The sequence below is a fragment of the Crocodylus porosus genome, unplaced genomic scaffold, assembly GCF_001723895.1.
Source record: "Crocodylus porosus isolate Cpor-Errol unplaced genomic scaffold, CroPor_comp1, whole genome shotgun sequence".
Taxonomy (NCBI): Eukaryota; Metazoa; Chordata; order Crocodylia; family Crocodylidae; genus Crocodylus; species Crocodylus porosus.
Window position 1 is genome coordinate 3,547,983 of NW_017728911.1, and position 22,327 is coordinate 3,570,309.

At 45.2% G+C, this 22,327-nt stretch overlaps 1 protein-coding gene across 2 annotated transcripts in view; it reads right to left on the minus strand.

Annotated features, from left to right (window-relative positions):
- HCN4 (hyperpolarization activated cyclic nucleotide gated potassium channel 4) overlaps positions 1-22,327 on the minus strand; it is a 166,272-nt gene that overhangs the window by 103,439 nt on the left and 40,506 nt on the right. For both annotated transcript variants that reach the window (XM_019533294.1, XM_019533293.1), the window contains exon 2: positions 4,558-4,981. In XM_019533294.1, the coding sequence (XP_019388839.1) occupies positions 4,558-4,962 (405 nt within the window). In that variant the 5' untranslated portion in view covers positions 4,963-4,981. The remainder of the gene's footprint in view (positions 1-4,557; positions 4,982-22,327) is intronic.

Consider the following 22,327-nt stretch of genomic DNA (forward strand, 5'->3'; position numbering starts at 1 on the left):
TAATAGATACACTGGAGGGTAGGGTTAGGATTCAGAGAGACTTTGACAAATAGGAGGAATGAACAAAAAGAAAACTCACGAGGTTCAATAAGGACAAGTGCAAAGTCCTGCACTGAGGATGGAACAATCCCGTGTACCAGTACAGGCTGGGGACCGACTGGCTAAGCAGCAGCTCTGCAGAAGAGGACCTGGGGCTTACAGTGAACAATAAGCTGAATGTGAGCCAACAGTGTGTCCCTGTTGCAAAGAAGGCTAATGGCATACTGGGCTGCATTAGTAGGAGTGTTGCCAGCAGATCAGTGGAGTGATTATTCCCTTCTGTTTGGGACTGGTGAGACTACCTGTGGAGTACTACCTCCAGTCTTGGGCCTCCCACTATAGAAAGGATGTGGACAAATTGGAGAGAGTTCAGTGGAGGGCAATGGAAATGTTGAGGGGGCTAGGGGACATGGCTTATGAGGAGAGGCCGGGGGAACTGGGCTTATTTAGTCTGGAGAAGAGAAAATTGAGAGAGGATTGAATAGCAGCCTTCAACTACCTGAAGCAGAGTCCAAACAGGATGGAGCTAGACTGTTCTCAGGGATGGCAGATGACAAAACAAGGAGCAATGGTCTCAAGTTGCAGCAAGGTAAGTTTAGATTGGATATTAGGAAAAACTCTCTCACTAGGAGGGTAGTAACGCACTGGAACAGGTTACCCAGAGAGGTTGCGGACTCTCTATTCTTGGAGGTTTTTAAGACGCATAGACAAAGCCTTGGCTGGGATGATCTGTTTGGGGATGGTCCTATTTTAAGCTGGGTATTGCACTAGATGACCTCCTGAGGTCCCTTCCAACCCTAATTTTCTGTGACATTCAGAAGCAATTTTAGTCTTTATTCAACCTACTACATGAAGAATAATTTTGAGGCATTTGCCCTGCTCTTACCTGAGGGTGTATGCATGCATGTGTGCATGTGCATGTGTGTTAGGACTTTTCTGTGCTTAGGCAGTAACCAGGAAAGCTGTGCTTGGACAGCTAAACTCTGCCTGCCACCCTCTGAAGGAAGCTGTCTCAGAATTAGTTGTGAGCAGGTGACTTTCTCCTTGCTGCAGTGATTTCTCCATCTGAAGTCAATGCATAAGCTCAGTGCAGGTGAGTCATGATGCTCTCTCACGACATTAGGTTTCAGGCCCAAAACAGAGCTAACCCTCTCTTACCATCCCCTTCACAGGCCCAGTCCCCTCCAACTAGCCCATACTAGTGCATTAACCCTGCCTCTAATTATTCCCTCCACAGTCACTCCCTAATTAGCTCCCCCACACACAATTAACTAGTCTGCACGTACTGTCTGTGTGTACAGAGCGCTGGCTGGCTAGAGCGACAGACAGGAGGATGAGTGTGGGGGTGGAGAGCTAGGGAGGGAGGGTGACTGTATGAGTCTCCCTACCCAGCTTGTACACACACGCACATTGCACACACAGAAAATCCCCTTCTGCAGTGATTAAGTTTCCAATATATCACTGCAAATCTGCACGGCTAGGAGAGCCGAATGTGAACTTCTAGACATAGATCATCTATAGGTACTTGAGGAAAAGAGAACTGCCTGTGTGACTCCCAAGAGCATAGCAGATCATCTCAGCACAAGGGGGAGAAATTCCCTCATTCCCAGTCCCCTCTCTGCTTTATAGCACAAACAAAATTTAAAAAAAGAACAAAACCAAAAATAGGAATCTCCCCATGCCCCTAAATGGGGGAAGTTTTCCTAGCTCTGGCCCACCCCTGAGAAAGAGCTGTCGGGGTCAAGTCCTGTTTGAAAGGAGAAGGTTGTGTTTGCACTGCCAGCTCTGCAATGCATAACAGAGTCTGCATTGCAGTCTTAAATTGCAATATAACACCATCTGTGCCTTCCCCTTGCAGCAGAACATCACTCCAGGGAGCCTGCTCTACAGGGGGCTCCACAGAGCATCTGGTGGTGTCATGCCCATGGTAACCACACCTGGACTTAATGTCACTGGCAGGAAAGGTGCAGTACAACATGTGTACCCTGGTTACAAGACTGAAACTAGGACTAGCAGCCCACTGTGAAACTGGGTGGGAGAGGGAGAGGGAAGACAAAGGGCCTACCTAACTTTTTACTGAGGTTTATCATCTTTTTTAGACAAATACAGTAAAGCAAGCAGACAAAATATTTAACTTCTCTTCAGAAAGAAGAGACCTGCTACAGAAAGGAAATTGAGAAGCAGGGAAATCAGCCCAAGCTCAGCTTTGTGCTGCTGTAGCTAGATTGCTACTAATCCCTGAGCAAACCAGTTGAAAGCTGGGTGCCTCCTTAACGCCAGAGCTTTTTCAGTACTAATACATCCTAAATCCCCAGTGCTGCTTTCTATAGCACCGTGGGGCTCTTTTCCCCCACCCTTCATATTCACCAAAGGTAAAGGCACTGGAGTGGGACCCTGGAAAAATTTTGTTACCAGGTCTGCCCGTGATTTCGGCTGCTGGCAGTCATTCATTTAAAGGTGCAATATGATATGATTCCCAATCCCAACAAATCATCCTTCCTTCCATGCCACACATGCATGGAAGCATGTGTGATTTCAGAAGCAGGGATCAGATCCCAATTGCACTTTACTTTCCAGCACAGGGAGAGCCTAGAGTCATCATCTCGGGCTCCCCCTGCACCAGCAAGTTGAAAGCTGGGTGCTGGCAACCAGCTGAGTCTTGGTTGACCCTGGGACCGCACCTAGACCTAGCTGGTGATCAGTTGATCCTCCCATAGATAGGGATTGCACTAGGGCTTGAAGTCACCTGATTGTTGGCCAGCTCCAGGGACCACACTGGGGGCCAGAGCCAGCCCCAAATCAGTTGATCGTTAGCCAGGAGGGCCTATATGGGGACTAGTTTGAACCCTAGCGCAGTCTCAAGTCCATCTGACAATCAGCTGATTGTTGGCCAGCAGGGACCATATTAGGGCTTGTTGGAGACCACTGTGCAATCCTAAACCTGCCGCATGTTCAAATAAGGCATGATGGAAACCAGTCATAAAAATAATCACACATTTCTTGGGAAATATTTTTGTGGCTAGTTTCCCATTCTGTGGCACCATTAATTCCCTGAGCATGTGGCTAGGTTGCTATTTAAGACTCAATTAACAGATTAATTGCATCTTCAGTGTAATGTCTGCCAGGGGCTTTAGTGTATCACTCTGGGAAAGCCACTTCCTGTCTGTTCAGCCAATGCTTCCCTTCCCCACTTTCTGACCATCTGTCTTTTGGAGATCCCACAGATTTTGTTAAGATGGCTGCTCCAAGCCATTTCTGCTGCTCAGTAGCTGAGCATTGATACACCTAACACAGGAGTGAGCTACCATGGTTTATTTCCTTTGTGACAGTCCCAGGCTCAGCTGGGATGCAGTATAGATATGGCCTGCCTCTATTTCTCAGTCCTTTGGGACAAGAACTCTCACTCTTTCAGCACCGTGCGCCTGTACAGTGCCTACTGCAATCGAGTCCTGGTCCTGACTGGAATCTCTGAACACAGCTGTGATATTATTAATAGTGTCATGCACCTTAACCCTAAGGATGCTACCAGCTCTCCCTTCTTAGCCCATGCCACTGGGAGAAGAAATGAGACAACCATATAAATTGGTGCTGGGCTGTAGCAGACAGGAACAGGAGTGGGAGCAGATAAACTGCATGATAAACTGATAAACTGCTTGCCAGATAAACTGCATGCCACAAGGAAACGTGCAGCCAAGACACGGGTAAAGCTGCAGGCAATGCCTTTGCTGCTGTGGAGGGAGCGGGGAACTGGGGAGGTGTATTAGTTCTTAGACCATTTCCAAGCCAGAAGCTCCAACCAGGACAAGTTGTGTCTTGGTGGCCATACCCTAAAATTTACTTGCAGTCAATGCAGGGTCAGGGACTGGGCTGGGGCTCTTAGTGGGTGCCAAATTATGTTTTTGTCCATTGTCAAGCAATCTCCATAAGCAAATAGCTCATCTTCTGTTTTCCCTTTACCTTCTCCTGAACATGGAGAATTTAGAAAAGTGGGAAGGTTATAAATCCATCCCTGAGCGGTTTACCCAGGAGATCCGCACATAATAAAAAACAGGGCTTGGATAAACAAGTGCTCCAGGTTTGTGCCAATGCCTTTGCAGCATCAGCTCAGGGTACGCTCAGGTACCTGCAGGTTATTTACCTGTCAGCCGTGGAAAGGCACCAGCAAGCATTCATATTACTCCCCGACATTCAGGGGCACTCTACAACCTCATAGTGTCCCTGTTTTCTTTCAGGCAGTGCATCCTCCTCAGCCTTTATATAAATGACCCTCAAAGGGACTGAAGAGCCAAAAGCAATGCAACCTAAATTTTGCCCAACTGAATGCCCACCAGGCAATCTATCAAAAGCTAAGGCTCCATCCCATCCACCCCCTCAAACCCTCCAAAGCCTAACTCTTTTCTCCTTTTTTATTAGTGTAAAAGTTGAGAACAACTGCTTCAAAACCAATGTAGCCTCTTACAGTGAAACTGGGGAAGAGCCTGGGCCCCTGCGCCCACCTGAACCACAGTCTCTGCTCACCTCCTCCCACTGGTGGATGTAGCGGATGAGCCTGGAGAGGCGCAGCAGGCGCAGGAGGCTGAGGATTTTGGTGAAGCGCACAATGCGCAGGGCCCGAGCCGTCTTGTAAACCTCCGAGTCAATCCGGGTCTCCACTATCAGAAAGATGTAGTCCACTGGGATGGAGGAGATAAAATCCACCACAAACCAGCTCTTCAGGTACTTCATCTTAATCCTCTGTGGGTCCAGAATGATCTCTGTATTGTCCTCTACCACGATGCCAGTCCGGAAGTTGAGGACCAGGTCGATGAGGAAGAAGGTGTCCGAGACCACATTGAAGACAATCCATGGGGTGGTGTTCTCATCCTTGAAGAAGGTGATGCCCACAGGGATGATGATCAGGTTCCCCACCATTAGAAGCAGCATGGTCAAGTCCCAATAAAACCTGGGCAGTAAGACAGAGAAGCAGGAGATGAGGCAAAGGGGGCCCCAGGGAAATGGATCGGATGAACTACTTTATACAACTCTACTGTTATTAGTGCCCCTTGTTCTTCCTATCTGTCTGACCTGTTTCTCAGGCACCAATGGCATTTAGGCACTATGCTGAAAAAGAGGTACTAATTTCCTGGGAGGAAAGGTACAAAGGGAGGTGGTAGTGTAATGGGTCTGAAGGGGATGTCCGTTCAAAGTCCTGGTCAGGAGTTCGGGGTTATCCAGGAGGAAATTAAACTTTTTACATGGATGACAAGAATAATCAACTCTACAACAGCATGTATTAAAAAAGCCATCAGGAATGATACAAGACTCTTTGTTTATGGTATATACCTTCAGTGTCTGGGGGCTAACCTGCGAGCAGGTTCTCTCACACCTTGGCACTTTTCTCTGGAGCAGCTCGGATTGATCGTTGCTGGAGGCAAGATACTGGGTTAAGGTTGGACCCAATATGGATCCCCAGGGCATTCAGCTTAGATTTCACATGGAGCCTATTGCATGCTGAAGTCAGGCTTTGGGAGTTTAAGTCAGCACACTGTGCATTCCCATGAGGTGCAAAAATGATCAATAAAGCTGGGAGTCACATGCGTGAAGATATGTATCATGCTGTCAAAGTAACCAAGGGCAACATTTCACTACTGTATCCTTAAACACAGTCTCCAAGAGACCGATCTTGTTATTGGTCTATCAGTGTTATTGGAAGGCTACCCTCACAATGATGTTCATTTATTTATCTATTTTGGAAGTGTCCAGAGTGTGAGAAAAAGCCCAGGTTTTAAAAAACGACTATGTGATTTTTCCAGGTGTTAGTACAAAAGATACATGACCACATAATACTGCAGCTAATCCTGAGTAGGGAATAAAAACAGAAAAACTAGCCAGTTCTCACACTTTGCTGAGGATTCCCTCAAACAGCCTGGCAGTCTCACTCCAGCCTTAAATAGAGGATGCACCAATGTAACATGGTCATACATGAACAAGATTTCATTGCTTCTACACAGTATACTACAGAGTATTGACCGTTATGCTGGGAAGTGCCATAAATAATTAAGATGCACTCTTCAAAGTAAATGAACACAATGAGCAGAACAAACTGTTTATTGGGTTTGTTTACTTACTCTGAGAGTCACCAAAGTCAGAAAACTGCCATTGGTTCTCCCAGGAAATCATAAAAATTAATGAGGCTTATTGTTATTCATTTCCTGAGCACCACATATGTTCTCTGCCACATACTGAACTTGTCTCTGTCTTTGTACTCTGTCTCAAAGGACTCAAATCCAAGGGGCAAACTCTATTCCTATATACTGTAGGGGCGCTCTTCAATACCCACGAAGTCAATGGAGTGACTCTGGGTTTTATAGCAATTGACAGAACATAAACAGAGTACATGTTAGCTCCCTACCTGTAGGGTTGCAATTTCACAGCTTAAGTCTGTATCTCACATGGTATAAAACAACATAGCTCTAACGAGTTCAACAGCATGATAGGAATTCATGTCAAATGAGGATCTGGCCCCTCCACTTTAGTTGGTTAACTTCTTAATACTGAAAAAAAAATTATCTTCTGGATAAGCATCAGTAGTCACTGTCTACAGAACAGCATACACTGCACTGATAAAAAATATATACTTACGTATGGCTACATGCTATTTAATGTTTCAAATATCACACACACGCACACGCATGCACATGCATCCACTAGAGGTTTAAAAATATCCAGTACTGGCCACACTGTGCTCATATGGAGCCAATGGCAGCAGACTTCAGTGGGATCACAGTTTTGCCAAAAACAAATACTTCTTAAAATCCTGGCAACTAGCTTTATCTTGCACTTGCAATGTAAAGCCCATGTCTGTCATATACAAAGTGTAATTATATACCTAGCCTGCAAGCACTGATGCTGGAAGCTCTGAGATAAGATAAGTCTGTGTCTCTAAGACCATAGCCATGCCATATAGCAATATGTACTAATACTGTACAAATCCATGTGCTCTGATCTTGTTTATTAAGGGCTTGAAATGCACAATGCAGCTTCCTGAGTCAGTTAATTTAGATAATCACTCAATGGCATGGTAGTCTGAAAGAAACAAGTATATCTTTGCCCAAGAGAAATAACCTTTCAGCCATCTTTAGTCCAACTGTTGGGATGCAGAGGGAGACACACACACCAGGAAAGGATTATTCCTGCTCCAGTTTCAGGGGAAGAGGTGGAGGAGAGCTGAAAAAGAAGTCTGACTTGCATATATGCAAAGGTGAGATTTGCTCTCTCCAGAGATCTCTTGGTCTTGCTGTTTTTTCCCCCCTTTGTACATCAGCAGGTGATTTTAGTGATCAGCAGTGAGAAAGGCACTAATGGCACTAGCTAGAACAAGTCATAGAGTAGACAGAAGAAAAAAAACTACCAGGGTGCAGGTTGAGCAAATGCTTCACAACATTAAGAGACTAATAGACCTCTCCCTTATTCCCATCCCCAGTAATGCAGACAGGCAGAGCTTGGTCAGCTGCCCTGAATGCTGACCTACAATATCCCCTGCTGTTCCAGTCCTGCCCATGCTCTGCCCATGTACCTCTCTTCCAGGTGTGTCCATTGATGTTCTAATGCTGAGTCACTAGCACACATTTCCAATCAATTTCTGCAATATGAAAAAGTATGTATAGATCCTACTCCACTTAATAGGTGTCTAGGTGGACTTAAGTGCCTTAGTGTGATTCAGGGTACAGTAGATCTTATTCACATTCAGGCCCTACCTATGTACACTTTGGTACCTAATAGCTGGAGTAGGATCTGGCCCATGGAGACAAGGTCATAACATTTATTTCTAGGCATTATTTAAATCTGAATTCTATTCCAACGTGGTGGTAGTGACTCAGACGAATGCCGTGGATTCCCTTGGTCCTAGCATTTAGCAAACATACCTAATGGATTACAGATGACGATTTCTATCCAATGCACCAACTCTTAATTTAAAAGGTGTCAAAACCTACAAGGCCAATATAACTCTGGCCTCTAGGCAGAAGGTAACAGAGACTGAAAACATCCTACAGGGCAAGACAAGGAGCTTGGTAGAATCTAGCTATCAAGTCAGAAATACCATGGTCCATGTATATCCCAGGTCACATTTTAGCTATTCAGTGTAGGGGTGCAGGCTGAATGACATGTGGCTGCCCCATGGACTGGACTGGGCCCATGTTTCCCCTCGCTTTCCCCCTCCACATGCCTGATCCCGTGCATGAAGCACGTGGTCTGGCCAGTCCAGGACTGTGCTGCCCATGGTGCCCACATGGAACTGATCCAGGATGCATGCCACACTCTGGCCATCCATGCCGCATGCCATGTCTGGCCCAGAGTGGCTGGTGGGGAGTCGGGGGTGCTGGCAGCATGGGTTCTGGACCAGCTGGGATGGGTGCCACATGTGGTACTTGTCTTGGACTGACCACAGTGAGTGCTGTGTCCACAACAGTCCCAGACTAGCCCAAGCAAGACTGTGTGCAATGCAGCTCACAGTGCAGCTGGAGTGGGCACCATGTGTTGCTGATTTGATGCATGCTGTATGCAGTGTGTAGGTCAAGTATGGACCCAGAGACAGCCCTGGGGGCTGGATGATGTAGCTCCATGGGCCATATCTTTGACACCCCTGATTTAGTGCAATCTGTTTAGTCAAGGATAGCTAAACTCAAAGCAAGTGGCTACTCAGTGGCCACAACATACTTGGAGTAAAACATCCTCATGAATGTTATCATCATCATATAATTTATTTTTCTCTCTCCAAGTTACTGACTGAAACGAATAAACATGTAGGTGATGTATGTGAGAACAACTAGTATCAAGTATTATTAACTATGCTCTGCATTTCTGTAGCTCCTTCCATGAAAGCATCACATGGGACTTTCTATTCTGTAACAAGTTTAGCCACACAATTTCCCTGAGAGGAAGAGAAAGATTATTAGCCCCATTTTACAGTTGGGGAAACTGAGACCTGGCAATGTTAAGGGCAGAATGTACCACAAGCAGGTCTTATGAAATCTCTCCTCTGATTTTCTCTCTTCCTGGTCAACTGTTCCTTTTCTTCCTGTTTCTAAGCATTTACATGAAACATTAACAGCAAAAAATGTATTGATTTCTTATAGCTGATTCTCTAGGACTGAGCAACTCACAACAGCAAGGAAAACTAGTGCTGTAGAAACCAGCCAATTCTCTCCAAAATACTTGTTCGTAGAGAACATGGAGAGGATTCAGAGGCAAGTGACAGAGATGATAAAAGGACTGGAAGGCAAGTTGTACCAGAGAAGGTTGAAAGAACTAGGTATACTTTGTCTGGAGAAAAGGAGATTAAGGAGGGACATGATCGCAGTTTTCAAATCTTTAAAATGGTGGGTAAGAGAGAGAGTGCAGTCTTGGGCTGCTTCTATACATTAATAGTTATTATGCCATTGCCTTATTAATTGTAATAAATTTTATTAATTAATAAATTTAGACTGGCTACACATGCAAATTAATTATGGTCCCTTAAAAAGGGTCAACCAGCTATAAAGTTATTGCTTGAAAAAGTGTAAATAATTTTGTAGCTGGTTTCTATCCAGTTTTAATTTGCACATATACACAGTCTGTGGCTGGGAGACCACAGCTGCTACAATCTCCCAGCTGCTGAAAATCACAATGCACCCCCAAGGCTGGAAGATCCCAGCCACTGTGGGCTCCCAGCTGCAGGGGTACTCCACACAGTAACTGGGAGAGTGCAGCTACTGCGATCTCTCAGCCATGGGGTGTTTCACACATCCCGGGGGCTGGGAGATCACAGCAGCACCCCATGGCTACTGTGGCTGAGAGTCCCACAGCTGAGGGGTCTCTTGGCCCTGGCTGTGCTCCACATGCAGCCAGGGGTAACAGTTCCCGCACCTGACAAGACTATTGGTCACAGCTGTGTCACATGTGTGACATGGCAGGAGGCATTATTGTGTGAAATGTGCTTGAAATCCCATGGTGCCTTTACCTGCACATGTAGAGGGGGCCCTGCTGACTATGAAGTTGGGGCAGCTTAGAGACCACTTCCTCCAATTGTTTTTCCCCTGGCTTTTCAGTATTTGTATTGTCAACAGAGACTTGCAAGACCTTCATTCTAAATTACATAAAAGGTTTTTGGACATTTTTAACTTCTACTGCCAGGCGGCCAGCTCTGGCTTGAACTGAGTAGCTGTCTCACAGCACACAGAAAGGATGCAGAAAGAAAACTCATCCAACTGAAAACAGCAGGGAGCCAGAATATCATCATCAGCCCTGGAATGGAGCTAAGACTATAGGGCTAACTTTTACAGAAAATGCTGTGGGACTCTTTAAGAACCAATTTCAGCAAGCATGCTGGAGCCCCCATTTGGTACTGACTCAGACATAAGAGCACCACCTATTGAATCTCCAGCACCATTGAGATGTTCATGTTTTGCACAGAGAGGTTTGCTAAATTTCTGCCTTTGAGCTTTCTCTTCTCTCCAGAGTGGTAGTAGCTCCCCCATCATGGAAAAATGCATGTTGAATTATACACTATTACACTCACCAATAACTTTCTTGATAGGAAAGAGTTTGCGCTTTAATTCCCAAGACAGCTAGTCAGGCTAGAAATAGAAATCATCTTTTTTAAAGTGCATTAGCAGATGTCAGTGTGGCTAGAGTGGTGATGGTAGGGGGGAAAGGGGAGGAAAAGAAAATTCACTTCAGAACAGCTGCTCACTTGGAAGATGAACCTGGGGAGAGAGAAGTGAAGAAGAGTAGGCCATTTCGTCTTCTAGGATGCAGTACTTTTCCCACCCAAGAGTAGGTGCATTTCTGCTGGAAAGTAATAACCTTGCATTATTCATGGTGATAATAGCAGGAGTGTGGTAATTCACTGCTATTAAATACACTAAAGGCCACTTAACCAAATACCCAGGGTATGAATTCACCTGCTGAAATAATTCATTTACTCACAATGATCTATTCAAATGCCCATTTACTTGAAAATCTCTTTGAAATGAACATCAACAAAGAGAATTCAAGTGTCAGATGACCTTTTCTGAGAAAGGGAGAGAGAGAGAGAGATTGGGAGAGGAGGAAAGAGACCCTAAATGCTACATAATGGAAAATGATTAGAGGACCTGTTAATAAATAAGATAGATTACTTTAATTCATTACGTACTGATCTGTAGAAACAACATATATATTCTTCCAGCCTTAAATAACCACCCCAGAATGCTGATAATGAGTTGTGTGTCACAGTGGCATGCAGAAACAGCACTCCTATGTCACCTCTTCCACTGGTAGTTTACCAGACTTAGACCTTGGCCATACTAGTCAGCACTGGATGCATCTCATTCAGCTGAGCAAATTTCATCTCTTGCAAAACCTGGGTTACTCCAAGCCCTAGTTGCACTGAAGAAGCAGATCAATGGGAAGTGTGAAATTAGTGGTGCATTAGGGCCTGGAACAGAGGCACTGTTCCAAAGGAGGAACCCAATCCTGCATGCGCTTAGCTTTACCAGCATGAGCAGTTGCACTGGTATTGATGGGATGACTTCTAGTAGAGAACTTATGCATCTCTGTAGCTGTATCCAGGATCAGAGCCAGAGGTAGGCAGACTGTCACTAAAAAAAAGGAGCAGCACTAGACAAGATACTGGCACTGGCAATGAATGCTTTGTGTTTCTGAGCTACTATACTATCTCAGACTCACTACAACTAGTGCCTGTGCCTCAAAAAGTTCCTAGTGAATTAAACCATCAAGTTCATTTGGGCTTGGATTATTTTCCAGTCCCAGCTCATTAGATTATCTTCATCATATATTGAATCACTTCTTTATTCAAGAAATCCAGGATTCTGTACTATTTTCAGAGTAGATCAAATATGCTCACAGCATCATTATTATTTTACATTTAAAAAGTAGGAGCTGTAGTATTTCATGTAGAAGGAAAGAATGGAGAAATGTTTGCAATGCAGCAGTATGAGGTGGAATTGGAAGTACAGATACAATAGCAAGCTGCTACTCTGTCAGCAATTTCAACCGAAATCTACGCCTTTACTAATAAATAATACTCATCACTTTGCAATTTTCAAAACACTGTATAAACATTAAACAATCCTCAGTAGTCCTATGCAAAAAGATATCATCACCCCCACTTTACAGACTGACCATCTAATACAGAAAAGTTAAAAGTTACTTTCCCAGAACTGAGATAAGAAGCAAGAAGGTCTTAATTCCTGGTTCTCTGCTTGGTTTCCAGTTATGTGCTATCATTTCAACAGCATCAGGAAATGCTCTCATGTTGCTGTCACCATAAAAAAATATAATACCACAACATAAACATGCACATTTATCAGGGATATTTTTACTCCAACTATAGTATTGAATAGTTTGCAAACAACATGTTCAGGACATTGATGCATTTACCCTATTATAATATAGAACATTATGATTTATGCCCTTTCTTGAGTTTACAAAAGATAATTCACTAAATCAATGAGAATTAGTTTAAATTATTAGTTGTTTGGTGAAGTCTGCAATACACCCACTCTATTATCAGGCTCAGTAAGGAGATGAATATTTGCATGCTATAACTTGTAGAGAGACATTTACTGGAAAATTCAAAAGCATTGAGAGCTACTGAAGTAGGCCTAATGTGAAAGGTAATCTAAGGTACACAACTGCACAATGTGCCAAATAAATCAGGACTTTATTAGTTCTTAGCATAACCTCTGACTTCAGCATAAACTTCATTGGACATGCAGCGTGTTGTGAGAAGGACACAGCTAGGTATTATTTCCCTTGTGAGCAATCAATTGCAGCACCATGGACAGCTCCTGACAATGTTCTATTGAGCCGTTGCTAAAATGGCCTTTAGGAGATTAGAGAAATTGGACGGCTATTAAAACAAATGCAGGGCTTTTATTGCCACAATTAAAAAGTCTTGGACCTTGCACTTTTCATTGGCTCCAATAAAAAGTGCAAGACACAATAAAATGAACCTATTACCAAGAGACCCCTCTCTTTCATCAAATATTAACTAAAGAGAAAATGAAAAGGCCTTCAGCCTTGGATATGCTCTGGCCTCTGGAGGAAGGGAAAGAAATCCCTAGTCTTGAGTGTCTGAAAGAGAACTATGAGACTCCTGGCCCAGTGCGTTAGCTCATGGTTTCAGCCTTCCCATCATAGTGGCTATGACAAAACATCTGACAAAAGGCTGGCTTTAAGAAAGGGTGGCTGTTCGGGACCTGAGACATTTCTACAGCCTACTATTAGGTTCAGTTGGTTTAACATTGCCTTTGCAAACTATCCAACAAAGGCTATAGTCTGTCCAGATCACTGGGCTATTTCCTGAAAGTATGCATGTTGTCATTAGAGTACTACTTTCTTTTGTCCTTCACCTACAGATCTCAAAACTCTTCATGAAACCTTTTTTTTGGGGGGGGGTATTATTGTTTTCCCTATGTGTCTTAGTCATCAGTCAGAAATTCATTGTACCATGTACTGTGTAAACATGGAACAAAAAGATGGATCCTGCTCCAAGAGGGCTGATAATTTAAATGAATTAGCCTTCTAGATATAAGCATAATGAAGGGAATTATTCATATGTGGACACTGATCAAAAGGAAGTCAACTGATTAAAATGAGACAGTGACAGAGCTGGGATCAGAAGCCAGGTTTATACTAGCCACTAAAAAAACTTCACTGTCACTGATGCTCTTTCAATGCCATCAAATGAAATACTGCACAAGACCCAGGGTCACTATCTAAGTCAGTGGCAGAATCAAGAGTCTTACCAGTCAAGTCCATGATCCAGCCATAGGACACTGCTCCTTCCTTACATGCAAGGAATACAGTAGAACCTGGACCATTCTTATCCACTTGTTTAATGCACAGCAGGTTGCCGAGTGAAGGATAAGCCATGCTGCTGTTTTCTGTGGCTTTTAATTCAATGGGCCTCATTCTCCACTCAGCTGCAGTTCATCAGTGGACATAGTTGTTTAGAAAAGCAGCATCCTCTGAAGTAAAAGCCACAGAAAACAGCAGAAATACTCAGTTCCACATAGCTGGTTGCTGTGGCTATAGCGACCCCCAGGTGGTTTGCAAACCCTCATCTTTTCAAGGTACTAAGCAACCTAACCCTGTATAGGTTCTACTGCATAACTCTTTCTTCTTGAAAATGATACCAGAGATAGTTTCTTACAGTGGAAACAATCAGGGGCCAACTTATAAAAAAGTAGTGTGCCATCAAATATTGTTGCAGAAAGTCTTTGTGCAATATGCCATGTCAGAAAAGGAAGAGTAACTCAGGACTGAAATGTTTCTGAGTCCTTTAGCCAACTCCTTCGTCTTCAGTCAAGCAGTATCACAAAGAAACTATATCCAACTTAATTTTGTTACAAGGATGTCCCTTGCAGTGACAAGACAAATATGCCATAAGGATGATAAAAGTCACATCAAGTTCTTTGTGAGCTACTGTATTGGCCACAATCCTAAAGTTGTGCTCTGCTTCCTTTTCTGCAGACACCTGCCTGGCAAACTAAGTGGTTTCTTAAATCTACATTTAGAATCTGGCTTTCCTAGAAAAGAAAGGGGAAACAATAAGATTTCATTTTCTCCCTCAGCAAACACACAAAGCCTCAGGAGACCTTGTTTGCTTAGAGCTCTGGTTCAGAAACTCCTCTGCACTAAACTTGAAGTGTTGAGGCAGATAGGATCCAAAATGAGAAGTCTGATCTATAGAGCATTAGTCATATTTTCATTTTGCCTGGATCCAACTATTATCAGTTTAGAACAAGTCATAGAGATGGAGTGGCAAGGTTTTAGGATGGTTACTTCATATGCAAACTCTCAGCCACTCCCCTCCTGGAGCAGCATAAGGGAGAAAGGTCATACTTAGGACGAAGACATTGTGCTAATGTTCTTCTAACACAACCTCAGCTCAGCCTAAGTTAAATGGCTTTACAGACAATCTGTAAGTGAACAAGGCTGTTTCCAATTTGGGAATTCACTGTCACCAAAAGTGGTGATGGCAGAACCATCATTTTTCCATTGGAATTTAGGGATGAGGTTACAATATTACAATTAAACCACATTAAAGGCACTTGAAATAGAAGCATCTGCTTATTAAAGCTCATTAACAAGTGCTAAGTGCCCTCTCAGTATCTTAAAATTATGCAACTTTGGGTCAAGATTATCTTTAAACCTTGCTACCTAGCTTGAGTTACTTTAATTTCTGGCTCCTCCACTAAGATGAAACAACCAATTTGCAGCCCTCAAGCATCCCAAGAGGCACCACTCCAATGGACTAGCTATCATGCAGAACTATGCAGCCTGGACTGACATATGGGGACAGCATGGCAGTAGATGAGTGGGTGGGTGGAGGTTGGGGGGGTAATGCAAAGAGCTAGTGAGGAGGGAGTAAGACTAGGTAGAGGGAAGGAGGGGGAAAAGAGAGGGGGGGAAGGCAGGCAGGGTGCTGCCAGGTAGCTGTAGGAGAAGAGCAGGTGGGCACAAAAGCTCCTGTGTGCCCACATTGAGCTTGTTTTCCCCACAAGCTGGCAAACATGGGGCCTTCCAGGGTGGGATCGGCTGGATCTTGGTACACAGAGATGGTGCAGCCCAATCTGTAGCCTGGCAGGAATGGCAAAGGCTGGATCCAGGTGCATGGAGCTCCTGCAGGGAGCCTAGAAGCAGGCAGGGAGGGACCCCTGCCCCCCTCCCTCCACTGTTGCTGCCACTGCCACTGCCACTCTTGAGCTGAGCACAGCCTCTGCACAGCTCCTGGAGCAGGAGCAACCTTCCCTCACCCCAGGGACAGCGCCAGCAGCTGAAGGGGAGTGGGGAGCTGGGAGCCAGGGAGAAGCCCTATAGGGGGACAAGGGGGAGCCATGTGGTGGTAGAAAGCCCCTGCTTCCTTCCCCCACATCTTACACTGCTGCTAGAAAGCCAGTGAGTGGGGCAGGTATGGAGCATACTTGGCAGCTCCTCTCACACCCCTGCTTGCCAGCCTTCTAGTGGCAAGTCAGAGCTGTGCATGCTAGAGAGTGTATTAACCCTAAATGTGTGACTGGCTCACAGCATGTGTTAACTTTAATACAACCTAATATTCCTTAGAGTTAGTATGTGCTAATTGTAACATGTCACTACATTCTAGGTCTATCAGTTCATCAGGAGGAAGCCTGCAGGCACAAGGGGCATTTTGGGAGGGGTACCTAAATTGGCATCTCCTGGCCACCCTGGCCTCATATCACCCTAGGTGGGCTCACTGGCTGTTGGTGTTGCCCTAGCTTGTTTGCATCTGCCAGGTCCAGCAAGGATCATAGACAGGGCTCTGCACTCGTGCTGCTGTTGGGTCTGGCATCCTGGTTTGTACCAGAGGAACCCCAATGGCATCACTTTTCACAGGGTCATGACACTGTAGATGTTTCCCTCCATACTCTTTTTCAGACAGATTTCATCAGGAAAGACTAAGCAACAAAAGAGCTCTGTCCTATGTATAGTTCCTCTGTTTCCTGTTCTGACTGAGCCTACAGAAACTCCCATAATCATCAAAGAAAACACAATGGAAAGGGTCTAACTCCCTTCACGCCCCAGCTTCTTGTATTAGAGAGACCCCTCTCTATTCCCACCTTGGACTAACCCCAAAGCCATGCAATGTGTTAATTACATATTGATTTAACTGAGCTCCCAGCATAAATTATGTATGAACCCAACATGCTAAGAGACCAGTGATTTTGCATTGTTTGATCTTCTGAAATCTCTTGTTCGTATGAATATGGAAAAGTTCCTTTTTTTGTTTGCTGTCCATTGATCCAGGCTTTGACCCTTCTCTTACATGTGTTTATTCCTGATGATCTAATAATGAGAAAGACCAACATGCTGGAAGTGGAAAGGAAGACCCTTCCAGGGTGCCTATTGCCATGGAAACTTACTGTACATTGTTGCTGTAGAGAACATACAGATCAATAGGGGCTGTAGACTGCTAATACCTTGTGCATATACTATTAAATGTATAAGACGTGTAAAGATGGGCCTAAGCTGCAAAGAGTGCAGATCCTGGCCAGGATCAAAGATATAGCACAGCTCTGATATAGGGGATCAATTCACCCTGTTATAGACATGGGTCTGAATCGTGAAGTTCAGATTTACATCTGAGCTTTCCCCCAGCTCAGGTGGTGGATCCAGCATTTTGGTTTGGATCTCTCTCCTTTCAGGGGTGCAATTGCCTCTTGTTTCAGAGGCTTTCAGTTCTAGGTTCATGGAGACAAAGGTGTGTGGCATCACAGCATCGTGACCCTGTGGCAGTCACTCCCAGGAATGGCACCTGTGACACAGTTTGACATAGACCTCCTTTGTTCTTCATAGATTTCATAGACATTAGGGCTGGAAGGGACCTCGGAAGATCATTGAGTCCAGCCCCCCACCTGAAGGGCAGGAAGTCAGCTGGGGTCATAGGATCCCAGCAAGATAAGCATCCAATTTGCTCTTGATTGTTCTGATTGGGTATAGGCATGAATGTACTCAGATATTGAGGGTTGTGGGAGAGAAAGTTGTTCTTTTGCTCTCTTCTAGTCTGTTCTATGTAGGTCTTTATCTGGTCCTCATCACTGCAGCACAGGCACATGGTCCAATAGTGCACCAAGTGACATGAGCAACAGTCCTGCAGTGCTGGTTCAGGGTTTTGCTCTCTAGACAGCTTGGTGTGCAGTGGAGAGTTCTGGTTTGTCACAGTCTGGAGAGTTATTTTTGTTTAAATGCCCATGCTATCCTGTGCTTAGGGTAGAAAAGGGAGATTGAAGATGGGTACTTGGTACTTGGAGCAGAAGCTGAGGTGGGCTTTGCACCCCACTAGACTTTAGACCATGGGGGGATTACGTACAAAGACTCCATCTCCAAAGACAAGTTTTTCCCTTATGTCAAAAAGTTCCATTGTGCCCAAAGAGAAGAGCTGTCCACCAAAGCCTTCACCACAGAGCTTTAGTTCAGATGTCCAGAGCCCAGGCCGGTGAACCTTCCTATAAGGGCTCAAGCCCTGGTGAATGCAACTCGGCCCTCTGTGGGAAGCCAACATAAAAAACACAAGACTGGTGTCATGTGCTTGGAGGCCCTGTTACTGAAGAGATATGCTGCAGTGTTCTGTAACAGCTGAAGTTTCCTGAGGGTTGATCCTTTCATGCATATATGTATATATTACATTGCTGTTGTTTAGACAAGAGGGAGCAAAGATATATATAACTATGGCCAAGACAACTTTCAAGGTAAAGTACAGCCTCTTAGCATTAGTCACAGATGCTGCATCAGAGCTCAGCAACAGTCAGCAATCCAGTAGCCTTCTGATCTACATACTCCTCCCCGCATCACTCCTATACACACGTAGCCCACTGAAAAGCAGTATGCCTAGACTCCAGCTAGAAAGTCTGTTCTCATGAGAATGACTCAGTCCAATGTGGCTCCAGGAGTTTGCATAAAGCGTGCAGGCTTTCAAGTGCTTATCAAAGACTTTTGATCATGATGCCTGCACAAATATCTCTGGACATATCATCAGAAGGTGAAAATTTGAGAGATGATTGACACCACCACCAGTAGCCAGGCATGGTTACTCATGCCACTCTGCTCCATGCCTGGGCATGCAGAGGGAAGAAAGTGTCCAACATTTGTCCTGCCCAGCAGTATGATGAGAGTCCATAGTATTTCCTGGGAGAAGCAGGGAGAAAGAGATAGGAGACTGCTGGGATCACAAGGATCAGTGCTAAGCCCAGTTTCAAGCTAAAAGCCTGAAATTCCTCTCCCACTAGCAAGGGTGAGGAGGCAACAAGCATAGTCACAAAAGGAAAAATGTAGATTTTCTGCTGTACATTTCTACTCCTGCCCTCACTCCCAGCTGCTCAGCCCGTAGGGGACTCTTGGCACCAGCTCTGCAGGAGCAGGGTGCCCGAGTTTGGGAAAAAGAAAAACTGGAGGAAAAGCAGTTCCCAGAAACACCTCCATCCACTCTGTCCTAGTGCATTTCTCTACAGAAACTGTTTTTGGTGTTAACAAAGGTTGGAGCAGGATCAACTCCCACTGCACCACATCTCTCTACCCATGCTGGAAGGGCTGGATTGCAGACAACAGCAACATAGATCCAAGTGCCAGTGGCTAATGGGAGCCAACAGAGCAGTGAACAGGGACCTAGAGTTGAATGGATGGAGCTTAGCGCTTCATGCCATTTTCAAGCTGCATCTCCCCCTTCTCTTCACAAAGACTAAATCACCATCCCTCTGACTGGAGGAGGCCAAGGAAGCCTGCAAGGTCTGTCTCCTCTCATCCTTTCCCAAGAAGGAAAAAATCTTACTAGTAATGGGAGCTTTTAACCCTAAAGGGCTTCTGCAAATCTTCAGCTTTGATGAAACAGTTGTCGCTTCACTGAAATCAATGGAGGGACTCCTGCTCGTGCTGGATGAGGATCCAGCCCATGGTCCCTATACAGCAACTCATGGTGTGGATTGAGCATGCTAAAGCTGCCAGGACTATTTCAGACAGGCCACTTAATGCCAACCCAGAGCCCCCACAGCTCTGCATGTGCTGGAGGGGAAGAAGGAGAGGTAAAGCTGAGAGGGAAAGCAAGACAGTGACTATGCAAGGTTTCAGTTTCCAGGCTGGAAAATGCTTTCTCCCCCTGACCCCCGGGCTGCGTATGTCAGACTGGTTTGCCCTGAGTTACTTGGACTGGGCTGGAGCACAATGTGTGCAGGAAGAGACAAATGCTGCTGAGATCTCTGGGCTATGCAGGTCCCTGAGATCCCAGACTTCAGAAAATGAGTCATGATTTTGAAAAGCAGGAATTAAGGGAAAAACCCTCCAGATTGTTTTAGGTTTCAGCAGAAACAAATGGAGAGAGTATTATACTTATCTGTCATTTACATGCAGTTTCTATCCCCTCTACAACATCAGAAACTTAATGAATCAGTCTATACATTAGCACAATAATTAGCTCAAAGAGGGAAATTTTCAGCAGAGATCTCAAAGTGCTACACAAAACAGTGGATGAATAGCACTGGCAGTGTGCAATAGGTGGCACAGACAGGCAGCCATTTATTCAAGGTCAACCACATGAAGAGCAGATGAGCAGACCTAGGGTGAGCACCTCCCAGCTCCCAATCTACTGTCCTGTTGACTGAGTCTCAATTGACAGAGGCCACTGGGGGACTGACCAAGATTGACACAGAAGCCTTGTTTCCTTTGTACAATCCCTGTTGTGCCAGCTCGAGGCTTTCCCCCACACAGTGGGTATGTCTACATGACACACCATAATGTGCAGTGACCTATTCTACTGTGCATTACTGTGTCACAACAAAGACCATGCTAATGCACTAATACACAGTAAAATTAGTCTAGCGTGCATTAAGCATCAGAAGAAAAACCATTCGTCTTGGCTACTGAGCATTAGCATGGGCTAATGTGACTTTATGTAGTACCTCATATTAGAGGTACTAAACTTAGTATACAATAGCAAAGGCACATTAATGAACGTGTAGACATGTCCAGTGAGTATTAAGCTCTGCGAGGGCCCTTCAGAGATTGTCCCACCTGGGAGATGCAGCCAAACCTCCACCTCATTTACAGAATGAGTGGGTGGTTCAGTCCTTCAAGTGGCACTCAGTTCCCTCTGCAAGGAGCCTATAGATATCCCAAATCCATCCCCATCTCTACAAGTCCCAGCCATTTCTCTGACTCCTCATTCTGTTTTAAATAGAGAAAAAGACTGGGAAGAAGAGACTCCTGGGTAGCTGAAGTCTTATACAGGAGGATGAGGCAGCTTAGCAAGCAGGCACTTCCCAGAGTGACTCAAGCTCTTCTCTAAGTCTCCAAATGGGTTTTGAAGAAGCAGCAGGAAAAGCCTGGTCTTTAAACTGTTATCAAGCTTCCTGCTGCTTAACCAAGCTGCTCTTTATGAATAAAAAGCATCAAGAAACACTTTGGTGAATGCTCTGGGACAGCAGAGTGTAAAACTTTAAATGTTTTTATTGGAAACTTTAAATATTTAATATAACAAGAGGAGCTGAACTCAGATCCAGGCTTTAACAGTGCCAAGACCCTTCTGATCCATTTACACTATGAACATGGCTAACTAAATAGTGGGTTTAATATCTAAATAGTTCCTCTGGAACAGAACAACCTTCCTACTCCTTGTCTAACCTCATCCTTCCTCCCATGCCCATTAAAAATTCCCATTAAAAACCAATGGGACTTTGCAGGATATACAATGGGTTTGGTGTTAAAGGAACTAATGTATCCATTCCTAAAAGAATGTTGTGGTCATGGGGGATATGAATTACCCTGACATCAACTGGGAGGAGCAGTTGGCCAAGTCTAGCCACTCACAAAGGTTCCCGACGTGCGTCCAGGACCTACACCTCGTGCAGGAGGTACTTGTCCCCACTAGGTAAACGCCATACTGGATCTGGTGTTAGCCTCTGGGGACGACCTAGTGGGCTACTACAAGGGAGGCTAGCAGACAGTGATCATGAAATGATCCAGTTTGCTATTCAGAGAAAGGTGGGGAGGGTAACTAGCACAGTGCAAATGCCTGACTTTAGGAAAGCCAACTTCGATGTGCTCAGGACAGTAGTCAGGGAGGCACTCGGAGCCCAGGGGGTAGCTAGGATGGGGGTCCAGGAAAGGTGGTCCTTCCTTAAGGAGCCTATCCTTGGGGTGCAGCGGGACGCAATTCCTCTGCACAGGAAGGCGGGAAAAGGGTCCAAGAAAACTTCATGGCTGAGCACGGATATCCAGGCTGGCCTGAGGGCAAAGAAAAAAAGTGTACTGACGGTGGAAGCAGGGGGCAGGGACAAAGGAGGAGTACACCTCCCTGACCCGAGCTTGTAGGGATTTGGTGAGGAAGGCTAAAGCAGCACTGGAGCTTAGGTTAGCTTCTGGGATTAAGGATAACAAAAAGTCCTTTTTCAAGTATATAGGTAGCAAGAAGAAGTCTCGGGGTAAATTGGACCCCTACGGGGCAGGGCAGGGCAGGGCAGTTGGTGGCGGACGCGCGAGAGAAGGCCGAACTCTTTAACAAGGTCTTTGCCTCCATGTTCCTGTCCGCTGACAACGGGGTGCTCTCAGGTGACAGCGTAGAGAGGCCCAGGAAGGATGCGAGTCCCCTGACTGTTAGTTCAGACCTAGTTAAGGATTACCTGGAGGACTTAGATGTGTCCAAGTCGGTGGGCCCAGATGACCTTCATCCGCGGGTGCTGAGGGGATTGGCTGGTGTCATTGTGGAGCCATTGGCACGGCTGTTTGAGGACTCCTGGTGCTCGGGCCAAGTCCC